This window comes from Lepidothrix coronata, unplaced genomic scaffold (assembly GCF_001604755.1).
Source record: "Lepidothrix coronata isolate B3197 unplaced genomic scaffold, Lepidothrix_coronata-1.0 Scaffold41, whole genome shotgun sequence".
NCBI classification, from domain to species: domain Eukaryota; kingdom Metazoa; phylum Chordata; class Aves; order Passeriformes; family Pipridae; genus Lepidothrix; species Lepidothrix coronata.
The window spans coordinates 4,267,188-4,278,841 of record NW_016690221.1 but is presented as its reverse complement, the minus strand read 5'-3'; the positions used below and the strand labels follow the sequence as shown (position 1 = coordinate 4,278,841).

At 41.4% G+C, this 11,654-nt stretch overlaps 1 protein-coding gene across 3 annotated transcripts; it reads left to right on the top strand.

Moving 5' to 3' along the window:
* Positions 1-217: 217 nt before the first annotated feature.
* SDR42E2 (short chain dehydrogenase/reductase family 42E, member 2) lies at positions 218-11,259 on the top strand. Of its 3 annotated transcripts, none has more exons than XM_017813553.1 (12): positions 218-319; positions 1,762-1,992; positions 2,505-2,600; positions 3,486-3,543; positions 3,936-4,054; positions 5,127-5,202; positions 6,625-6,707; positions 7,325-7,462; positions 8,448-8,513; positions 9,160-9,223; positions 9,869-9,942; positions 10,516-11,259. In XM_017813553.1, exons 2-12 carry the CDS (start codon positions 1,852-1,854, stop codon positions 10,762-10,764), a joined length of 1,164 nt encoding a protein of 387 aa, XP_017669042.1. In that variant the 5' UTR covers positions 218-319; positions 1,762-1,851; the 3' UTR covers positions 10,765-11,259. The 3 variants fall into 3 exon arrangements, with proteins under 3 accessions (XP_017669042.1, XP_017669040.1, XP_017669041.1); XM_017813551.1 differs by lacking the exon at positions 218-319 and adding an exon at positions 734-843; XM_017813552.1 differs by lacking the exon at positions 218-319 and adding an exon at positions 1,372-1,464.
* Positions 11,260-11,654: the final 395 nt, after the last annotated feature.

Here is an 11,654-nt window from a genome sequence, read left to right as displayed (position 1 = left end):
AACTCTCAAATTCTGCAGCTCCTGACCCATTTCCCATCCTCCCAGGCTCGAATGACCACAGGGACCCACTGCCAGCTCAGGTGGTCAGGGCCCTTAGTCAGTGCCTATTTGTTTATGATTATACCCTCCTCCTTGGGAATTCCTGCTGTTTCACAGGTGTCTTTGATGGTCTGCACCTCAATGAGCCATGTCCTGCCACCAACTGTCCAACCGCTAAGTAGGAGGTGCTCTTTTTTCTTCCTCAACAACCCGTTCAAGAGGTGTCTCAGTGTGGACGGAGGCGTCACTACCAACAGGATGCGAGTGAAGACACTCGGAGGTAAGAGCCACCCCAGGGTGCTGTGGGATGAGCAGAATCTCAGGGGTGCTGTGGGATGAGCAGAATCTCAGGGAGGTTGTGCGATCCTAAAGATGCTGCCAGGTGAGCGGGACCCAGGGGTGCGGTGGGAGCCCAGGGGGCTTTTGGGAGCGCGGGGGTGCGGTGGGACCCCAGGGGGCCTTTGGGAGCGCGGGGGTGCGGTGGGATGCCAGAGATGCTGCGGGATGAGAGGGACCCTGAGGAGCCCGGGGGCGGTCGGGCCGTGGATCGGGGCCCCCTCGGGGGTCGCTCCGGGCGGTGCGAGGGGCCGGCAGGGGTGGTCCCGGGCCGGACACCAGCCGGGAGCGACGGGGGCTCCCCCGGCACCGGTGAGGGCTCCCCCGGCACCGGTGAGGGCTCTCCCGGCACCGGTGAGGGCTCCTGGGGCGGCAACGGCCCCAACGGCCCCGGCCCGAGGCCGCGCTGAGGGCGCGGGGCCGCCGACCCTCGGAGCACCAGTGCCTGCGGCCCCGGGCCATTCGCAAGTGAGATGCAGAGAGTCCCGGCGGGGTCCGGGTGGCTTTGAATGTTTAATCGCGGCCAGGGCAGGGATGTGGGTGACGGGGGGAGTCGGCAGCCACAGCCTCTGAAATGCCCCGACTGGCAGTGGTGAACCCATAGATGGGCAAGAACCTCCATGCTCGGGAAATAAGTGATTCGCTGTTAACTTTTTCTTAGTGCACTCATTGACCCTTTCTTTCAGAGCAGCTATTTTATTCAAGTTCCCCTCAAAAGCGAGGGGATTTGATAACCTCGTTCTCTGATACACCTTCTAAAATTATAAAGTAAGGATCAGTCATTCCTCTTCTCTCCTGAAACACTCATCTCTCTCAACTCCATCACTGCCAGTGGTAACTACACGGTGTATTCTTAATTTATGCTCAGCTGCTCCTACTTAGAAAGGAGCTGGAAATACCACTTCCCTCAGATATCTGTGATAAACTGGGGGCGAGTGGAAGAAACATGGAAGATTTCTTTTGCTCTAGGGGACATTGTGTTTGGCTACTGTTCTGCCTGGCCCTGCTTGCTTGGTTTTAAGCACAGAAACTTAAATGCAATTTGTTCATCTTTACAGTTTTCCTGACAGTTCAAGAGTTCGAATTCAGGTATGACCCCTATAGCACATCGGTCCCCACAGCCATCTTCGAGTTGTGATGCAGACCAGGATGAACTGAACTGAGCCCAGACTGTTTCACATAGCCAGTGATTTCTCTTCTACTAATAAAAAATTAGGATCTGTACTATTATTCTAATTTTGACCCATTTGTGGAAAAAATTTGAATTCACATTCTCCATGTTAGGCAAAAATATTTTTTTTGTTTAGTTTTTCTTTTATTATTCTGAATGCCATTTGCAAATTAAGACTTAGCCCAAAACATGCAACCTTTGTTATTTATTTTCAGGATGCTATCTCTAGTATAGTATACAGACATTTGAAATGTTTGTAAAACTCCAAATGGAATGGAAATGCTGCAGCATTGAATAAAACCAGTATGAAAGCTGTGGTGACAGGAGGTGGTGGCTACTTTGGATACAAGCTGGGATGTGCTCTTGCCAGCAATGGAGCTTCTGTTGTTCTCTATGACATGAACGAGCCTATTTGGGAAATTCCCAGTGGAGTGGCGTGTATCCAGGTATGATCAATTGTATTTTCCCAGCAGTCAAAATTAGTTCATTTGCCTTTTCCATAACATTTTACTAGTTTTCAGAGAATCCAAATAGCTAATTGCAAATTATTTCAAATTCCAATAACCTTTTTGACTGTGTGAACATCCCACAGGAATTTTGGTGAAGGGATTTTAGTATATCTGAAATATGGAAAGCAGTGAAACCTGTAACGTGGAGCACAGAGCAGTTGTGCTCCTGCCTCCTCAGGACCCTGCCCTCACGTGTGCCTTAGTTTAATCCCCTGTAGAAAAAATACAGGAGTATTATGAAGCTTAATGAATGTCTTTAAAGCCCTTTGGGTTCTGTGAAAGAAAGGTATGATTGTCAGCAACCACTGGGGTGGGCCCAGGATATACAGCCCATACAATTCTAAATATGCATTATATATATGGATTCCCTCTGTGCTAACCCACTGTATGACAAATGCTCACCTGAAGCTTTGATTTCAAGTCCAAATATGTTTTCTTATGTATTACAGGCAGACCTCAGGAATTACTGTGCCATACTTGCAGCCTGTGAAGAGGCTGACGTTGTGTTTCATGTAGCTTCATATGGAATGTCAGGAAAAGAGCAAGTGAGTCCAAACAGTTCTGGTTTTTTCTATGTGACTGCCCACAATGAGAATGAGAGACTTGATGCTGTAGCACAGCATGGTATATTTTATCTACCACAGTAGATTGCTCTGTGCAAACTGGAGTGCCCCCTGCAAAAAGGCTGCTTGCAGAATGATTTCCTCTCCATCAGAGGCTCCACCAGCAGCCTGGGAGGGTGTGTTTGAGATGGAAATGGCAATGAAGAGTTCTGAAACAGCATAAAGACAAAAGGAAAGACAAGAGAGGCTGGTTCTCTCCAACCCCCTGATCCTTCTCTAAACCTTCACAAGGAATTCCTAGGTGTAAGGTCAATGCGAGGAATAAAAACTGCACTAAATTATAAATTATTTTATATATCTAAATTATAAGGACCACTGTATTTCAAGTCAAGGCAAAAAGCTGTAAGGATGTACTCTGAATCACAGTTTTTATGATTAGAGTTACACACATCCCCCTTTCTTACCTTATTTAATAAAAGGAACTTCAGTAATTACCCTGTCCGGATAGAACAGCTCACTCAGAGCTGTTTGCCACTGAGCAATGCATAATGGGAATTGCTCTGGGCAGAGGCCACTCATCACTGAAGTGCTAATGAAACACAGATATTTAACATTTAACATACCAGGACATGTTTCTTGGAAGCACTGTGATTCTCTTTGCTTCAAGCAGACTAGTCTGCAAAAATACAAGAAAAATACAGGCATTAAAAATAATGATTTGACTACTTGAAGTCAGAAACAACAGTCTAAAAGATCTTTTTTATAATCAAAGCACTAAATTAATTACCTTTATTTGAGGACATTATAACATCCTCCGTATTGAATTTGCTATGTATTCAAAAATGCACAATTTCTTTCTTTTCCTAGTGGCAGAAAGAACAGATTGAAAGCATAAACATCAATGGAACAAGATACATCATTGATGGTACGTATCTAACTGTGCCATTGGGTGTTAGCAGAGCACATCAAGTATCATATACCATTTAGAGAAAGCCAGCTGGTGTTTTTGGCACACACTATTTGTTACCAAATGCTTTACATTGTTGGCAGAAGATGAGGAAACGTGTCATTGCTTTTTATGCTCCATTCTATGACAGGGTGTGATGTGTCAGACTGGGATGTGCCACAGAGTGAAGCACTTGGTTCCACACTGATGCCTTCCCTTTAAATATGCTTTGCATTTCAACTCACCAATCACAGAATGGAAGGATTTTCCCTTTTAGGATTTGACAGTTTCTCAGAATAAGGTTATACAAACTTTTTTTTTCCACATTGTTTCATTTTCCATAAAGTAATTGACTTTGTACGTTCCTGCAGCTTGCAAAGAGCACAGCATCTCTCGGCTGATCTACACCAGTACAGTGAATGTGGTGTTTGGAGGGCTTCCCATTGAAGATGGGGATGAGGAATCTGTGCCATATTTTCCACTTGACAAGGTATTTTGTTGGTACATATTTTCAAGTTTCCTCTTTGTTTATTTTCTTGTTTCTGGAAAAGCCTGGAGCTTTTATGACAATGTTTTACCTGATGCCAGAATCCAGGTACAAGAAAGGCCAGGTTGGATGAGAGTTTGAGCAACTTGATCTAGTGGAAGGTGTCCCTGCCCATGGCAAGGGGGTTGGAATGAGGTGATCTCTGATGTCCCTTCCAACCCAAACCATTCTGTGATTTAGTGAAAGAAGAAAGAAAATTACTTTTTGAAGATGCTATTCACGGCCTTGACACATCACTTTTATGTACATTGCAGTATATATTTCTTTGTTTCCTGTTAAGGCCTTGATTTTGGCAAATAACTCATACAGTGTCCCATTAACATCAAGGAAATTCCACCTGGACATAAGGACTGTGTTCTATGGCTTGGTGCCTCTCTAGCTATTTATTATCTACATGATTTTTCTGTTTCTCCCTTACTGGAGATGACATATATTCAATGTAGAGCTGATCTGGAAAAGCAGCCTATTTTTATGTGGTTTTATTGCATTTAATTAAAAAGGAGAAAGTACTTCTGGGTGCTTTGCCTACACAGTTGTTTTTTGTGTCCCTCCTCTCTCCATCTAGTACTTCACGATCTTTCAAGAAGTAGAGATGGAGAGAAAATACTGACTCATATTTTTAATAATATTTCAAATCTTTTCTCTGGGACAGTGCCACACAAAAGTGAACAGGATACTTCAGAGGTAACCTCTTCAAAACTTGGCTTTTGACTTTTCCATTACCTGAAGAAGAAATCCAGATTACAAAGTAGTGATCAGTCACATTCCTGGCAGCATTCAAAGTATACACATATTTATTGCTTCTCAAATGTGCTGAAATTAATTAACCAGATTTGCATAAACAAAAATGCCTCCTTACAATGTGCATGTATTTTACCCTAAACCTAATACCCCAGGGCTTCTGCATTTTGAGGTATTTGTTGCCATTTGCTAAGTAAAAGCTAATGGAGAAGAGATGCCCCTCTGCCCTGTCATTCCAAGAACAGATAAAAATGTATTTGCTTTTCCTCCTTAGCACGTTGATCATTATTCCAGAACCAAATCCATTGCAGAACAAATGGTACTGGCAGCTAATGGGACTCCACTAGCAGGTACTTTTGTCTGAGCATTAATTCATAGTAGAATTTACTCCTCCTCTTCTTGTTCCCCCCCCAACATCCTGTCTCCTGTATCAGTCCTTCCTTAATTATGAAATTAAGTTATCAACCCCCTCTCACAAACTAAAGTATTTTCACTTAAAAATTACTTTTAATTGTTTTTAAGTTCCCACAATGTCCACAAAAGGTTTTAGCATGGTAGCAATGAGCTCAGTATGTTAATGGAAAATATTAAGACAGCTAAATTAAACAAAATCAATTGTTTATTGTCACTGTTTTATGCAACAGAAGTAAAACATGAATGCTGATTAAATTGTTACACTCTCCACGCACCCTCAAGTTATATATTAAAATCTGAAGTAGCCACCTGATACTACAGCCTGGAATTATTTATTAGTGCTTCCCAAAGTTTTCCATGTTGAGGAAGCCAGTTATACACTTGAGTACTTAAGCTCACCTGTGAGATACTATAACTGCCAGTGCAAAACAAATTAATGTAAAGTGCAACATGATTCTATGTGACCAAGTGATACTGAGCTAAATTTAGCTGTAGACAACTTACAGAAAAAGACTCACTTGATACTTGCAGAGGGCTATAAGAGATAGAAAGTCACTGGTGGACATTTCATCCCAAGAGAATTATTTTGTTTTAAAAAAATAAAGGTTTGGGGTGTTTTTCCTCATTTCTTTGGCAGCTCTTTGCATCAAAGCCCCTCTTAATTTTAGGACCAATACACAGTTCTGCATTTGTCAAGGAAATTAGAACCACTCGGTGTTCCAAACATCCCATTTTGATCCTGTGCCATAGCAGGATTGAGTATTTTACATGTTTTCAAGTACTGTTAAGAGCAGCTATTAGCAGATGACTAACCAGCCAACCGATGTACTTGGGAAGTGATTGGATTTTATGATCCCACTGGAATTGTCAAGTATCTCCATCAGCTCTAGTGGGAGCTGTGCCTGCTGTTGAGGGAACCTTTCAGCTCTACCTTGTACTGATAAGGAGTCACTGCTTCCCAGCAATAATTTTGGGTGAGCTCAGTTGGTTTCATTCCGTTTTCCAACGGTTATTTTTGAATAACCTGCTCACTTCACCAACCTCATCACCACAGCTGGCACATTCATTCACTGCTCTGGCACAGAGACAAGGAACTGGTTAGAAAGAGGTTTTGAAATATCTAGTATTTTCTAGTAACATAACTATGCTGGCAGGACCTCTCTGAATATTACCTTGCTATTTCACATGGTCTGATTCTCCCAACTTAATATCCGACTACTAATGCAGCACCTTTTTAAGACAGCAAAATTGATTTATTTCAGAGTAAGTTCTGTTACCACAGCCTTTGGTTCATACAAACAAAGATACAACATAGTCATATGAGGGTCACTAAAGAATGCTCTTATCAAATCTTGCAGGAGGTGGAATACTCCATACGTGTGTTATTCGCCCCCCAGGAATCTATGGACCAGAAGAGCAAAGACACTTGCCAAGGCTGGCAGTATGTGATTTTAATTTTCTAACCAGTAGAATTTTCTAAGATACAGGTAGAAAGCTGTAAGGAGCATTACTTATTTTGTAGTATAAATTGACTGACCTTACTGGGCAGCAATTCAACAGTTCAGTTGTCTGCTGGGTATATTATAACCTTCTTTAAGCAGGCATTTCATTACATCTGTAAAGGGTGTACCCTAAAAAAGCCTTTTCTTGAAATACAAGCACATAAAAATCCAGCTTTATAATTTAACAATTACTGTAAGATTCAGGCCAATCCCTGATATTTCAAATGTCTGTTTACATGCAACTTACACCAAATGGTTTAAAATATTAATGAAAAGAGATACAGCAAAATATCTTATTTCCAGTCTCAACTATGAACAGCTTTCACTGTCCAATGAAACAAGTTAGGGAGCTGGAAACACTTTCTGGTACAAGAGGTTACTGAAAGGCGATGTTTTTAGAGCTCTTTGTACTTCTCTTGTTTCTTTTTAATTGATTACAGAATTTTTATTTTTTCGTTAAGTAGAGATAAACCTACACTTCGCTGGACAAGGAAGTGCATTGTACCTCATTTTAAAACACCTTTTGCTCTGGTTTCATGTTTGTTTGTGTCTACAGAAGCTTATTCAGAGAGGGCTACTTAGCTTCAAGTTTGGGGACCCTTCTGCTAAAGTGAACTGGGTGCATGTAGAGAATCTTGCCCAAGCTCACATTCTAGCTGCTGAAGCTCTCACCCCCAGGAAGAACTACATAGCTGTAAGTACACAATAAAAGCACCACAGTTTCCATTTGACAGTGGACCCTGTGCTATAGTAACTCCTGTAGTAGCAGTAATTAGTGTTATTGTCCTTCAGCTTATGTTGTTGTCTGTGGCTTTAGTTGATAAATGTGCTGTGAACAGTGTGGGACTGGGCAGCACTGGCTGTGCAGCATGTTAGGAGTTGGAATATTCAGTTCTGTAAGAATCTCTCTCTCTTTGCATTGGTTTAATATAATATTTGCCATTTCTGGAAGATAAGCAAAGAATTGTCAGATATGACAGTGGAAGTTCAGGCAGATCTACCCCCCCACCCCTCCCCTGTATACAGGTCCAGGTTTAATGTTCTGAACTGTGATGATCAGTTCTTCCCATACCATAGCCAAAGGAAGCACAGTTCATTTGGATTCATTGCTTTCAAAAACAGTTGCAACTGTTTTCTTCCTTGTAAATACAGGTTTTTATTCACGTAGAAGCACTGCCCTTAAAGTCTATTAGAACGAGTTTCAAAGTAGATTTAACTACTATTTCTAAAACCCTAAAAGCAAAAGGGAAAGAGGGAACTTAGGCCTTGGTTTACACAGATGAAGTCTTACAGATCCCAGTGAATCTCAACTAGACCCAGAGCAGAGCATGTCCCATTCTTTGGTGGGTACCTGTCAGCAGCACCAGTGAGATGCAGCACCACCTTCAGTGGTGTCTCTGTACAGCCAGTGCAGCCACTCTGAACAGGCACATCTGCAATAAATCATTTATTCCCGGGCATGTTAATCACAAAAACCACCTGTCCACCAATTTCACTGCACTCAACAGTGCAAGTGATTGAAACACAGGTGGACAGCTTGTGACTCACATGTACATCCACACATGTTATAGTGCTGTATTGTTTTGAAGCTATTCATAAGGAGTGAGATAAAGAAAAAGAAGTCAATATATATGCAGTATTATTTTTACTAACTTGGCTCTTCTCTACTTCTTTAACAGAGTGGCCAGGTGTATTTCATTAATGATGGCGAAAAATACAACATTTTTGAATGGTTAACTCCACTTGTAGGTGCCATATATACTCATCTCCAAATACATTAATTGCTTTAACTGTATGCAACTCCAGCCTTTGTGTGCATGTTACATTCTGTGTGTTTGCTTTGGGAACTCTCTGAGCGTGGGTTTAATTCCTGCTTGAATCTCAGTGTGATCAGCACTGTAACAAAGCCCACCTAAAATACTGCATTAAAGCAGCTGTTTTCCCTGAGAGCAAAGGACCATCTACACCAGTGTCCTGTTCTGAGCTGCTATTCCCTTCATTTTTGGGCCATGTAGCTGTGAATGGTGGTTACTTTGGGTGGATGAAAAATATAAATCTTAAGTATTAATCTGTAATATATATTCTTTTCAAAGTACCATTTTATTTTTAATTATAGACTAAAAACCATAAATATGTAACAGTGTTAAATTAGGTGTATCAGCACACCATGAGATTTCAATCAATTTTTGTAAATTTTTTCCCTTTTTTTAAGACTGATACTTGAAAATTACATAGTGTCTGCATGTGACATTTAACTGGAATCCCCTTAAAAATGAAAAATAGTAACAGCAATAATTATTTTTTCTGTTTTATCAGTAAATATTTCCACAAATAACTTAAAACTTGTTTGAAGTTTCTGGGTTTTCCACTGTTTTTTTTATTCTCTTTCAGTTTGAAAGATTAGGTCGCTGGAAGCCATGGATACGTATTCCTACTTGCTTGGTTTATGCATCAGGTAAAATATTTTATCAACATTTCTCTTTCCTCTCCGTGCTACCCTCATTCCTAACTGTAATATAATGTTGGGTTTTTTAATTTGCCCATAGTTTCCATTTTCATGTATAAAAACAATATGCTGTGGCCTCATCTAGTGTGCAGCAGTGTGAAGTTCAGCTCTGCACAGTATGTTGGAACTAGACTGATCTCTTATTGAAGTCCCAGAAAAACAGGTTTTATGTAGTATTTAACAGATGTGTAACTTTGTGGAGTTAATGGTGTAAGTGCTAAAAGTTAAACCCATGACTTCCTGAAATATGCTGAAGGGTATCTGCTTTGCTGCACGTGTGAATGTCTCCATAATCAATCCCCATGTGCAGCTCAGACAGAATCCCACTGAGTTCTCTGTTGTTGCCACATTTTTTGTAAAGTCTCGTGACCTTTTCATTTGACCTGTGCCCAACCCTCCCAACCCTCTTCCTACAAGGACAATAATTAAGATTAAATCCAGCCTCTTGTGATCAAGTAGTCTGATGATGTTACTGATGGTGCCCTGAGGTCTGTGATGATCCTTCAGGAGTATTTACAGTGTGAGATATGCCACAGTCATCATGGCAAAGCAAGTCACTGCTCTTACCTCAAGTAGAAATCTTTTGTTATGCAGCCATGGCAATGGAATACCTTTATCTGACGCTGAAACCAATTGTTGAACTGTCCCCAGTGCTGACCAGAAATGAGGTAAAGTCTGTTTGTAAACTTCCCTTAATTCCCATGGGTTTAAAACATGTTAATAATGAGGTACACTTTAAGTCAGTAGAAAGTAAAATCCACCCAGTGCTACTTCAGCTTCCACTTTCCAGAGCAAATCCATGTACAATTTAGGCACTGCATTATGCTTGTTGCCCTGATTTTGGAAAAGGTAAAAGCTTATGCTTGCAATGGGGAGAGGCTGCTTTAGCTCCTTCCTGCCATGGGCCAGTATCCTTCATGGCTTTGGCTGGGCCCTTGGAGGCTGAGAAATGGCTTTGATCTGCCTTCTTGGGTACATAAACAGGACAACGTTTGCAGAACATTTTTTTTTTCAAGTTTTCAAGTCTTATAGATTCTGTTCTGCAGCTTTTACTGCCTGTTTGGGCTTTCTCCTTTTGAGTGAACAGTTCAAAAATAATGTGATGTATGTCAATAGGACACTGATATAATGTTGGGGGGGTTATTTTGCATTTCCTTTAACAGTGTCTTTGCTACCATTTACAGTTTGTTCCAACTGCCTAGGTATTCATACCTTTGTATGTTGACTCTTTTGCCCTGTAGGTACTGAATATTTCTGTAACTCACACATTTAAAATAGACAAGGCACGGACTCAACTGGGGTACAGGCCAAAGAAGTTTGTGTTTGCTGATTCCGTGGACCACTACATTAAAACCACACCAAGAGGCCGGAACCATCACATCCTCCTCAAAGTTTTGATTCTTTTCATTGTTATTTTCAGTTTTATCTGTCTTTCTTTGGGATGTTATGGCCTTTCCCTTTTGCGTTCTTTTAGAGAAAGGCGACACTGACTTGCCTAAGCTGGACATACTCAGTCACAGCATTACCACCCGGATCATTCCAATCTCCACTATAGTCACTGGCCCCAGAGCAATAAACAGGCAGCTATTTTTAAATTTGCAGACAGAATCGTAACATATCACTAGCTGCACCTGAGAAATTAAAATACAGTAAATTATTATGGCCAAATCACCCAAACAGACCAGAGTCAGGATTGTTGCCTCTATTTCACATCAAAAAAACAACTTTCCTAATTGATTGCTGAAGTGAATGAGAACCTGCAGAAAGAACAAGAGCTACAGCCAGCTGAAACAAAAAGACTGACCACAGCTTCTGCCATGACTCACTACCACTACCTTGGGGAACAGAGGAACCAAGGAAAGGACAGCCACAACAGGCTTCTGTGAATAACACACACCAGCTGTAGAGAGACTTCTCGCTGTGCGAATTGGTGAATTAGCTGTTTCAGTGCATTTGAGGGAAAATAAAAGTGTACTTCAAACTTTGCTGAAATGTGTGCTGTGCCTCTGAATGCTGCTCCAGAACTGCTCCCTGCCCTGCCCCTAGTGCAGAGCCATCTGTGACAGCACCTTGCAGTTCACAGGGTTAAGAGTTACATGCTGTTTTTCACAAGTCAAAACTGGGTATTTTAGTTAAATTGGAAGTTACTAACAAAGTTATTTTAGTTAAGTGCATTTATGTCACAGTACAAGAATCTGCCACTATGGGTTGCCTGGATCTTTGCATAGCTTCCTTCACCTCCTGTACCTATTGAAGACAACAACTAACAGAGTTTAGTTGCTTCTCAGCTGAACTTCAGGTGCAAGTGTGGTTTTGCATGTAACTTCTAAAGCAGTTGAACTGAGCAAATCCCTACAGCCACTAGAGTGAGCACAGTGCT

Bases quoted from the DNA above. Each gene is read 5' to 3' on its own strand.
- SDR42E2 (XM_017813553.1), top strand. From the start codon at position 1,852: ATGAAAGCTGTGGTGACAGGAGGTGGTGGCTACTTTGGATACAAGCTG. The intron at 1,993-2,504 runs GTATGATCAATT...TATGTATTACAG, and splicing joins GTGGAGTGGCGTGTATCCAG to GCAGACCTCAGGAATTACTG. The intron at 2,601-3,485 runs GTGAGTCCAAAC...TTCTTTTCCTAG, and splicing joins GAATGTCAGGAAAAGAGCAA to TGGCAGAAAGAACAGATTGA.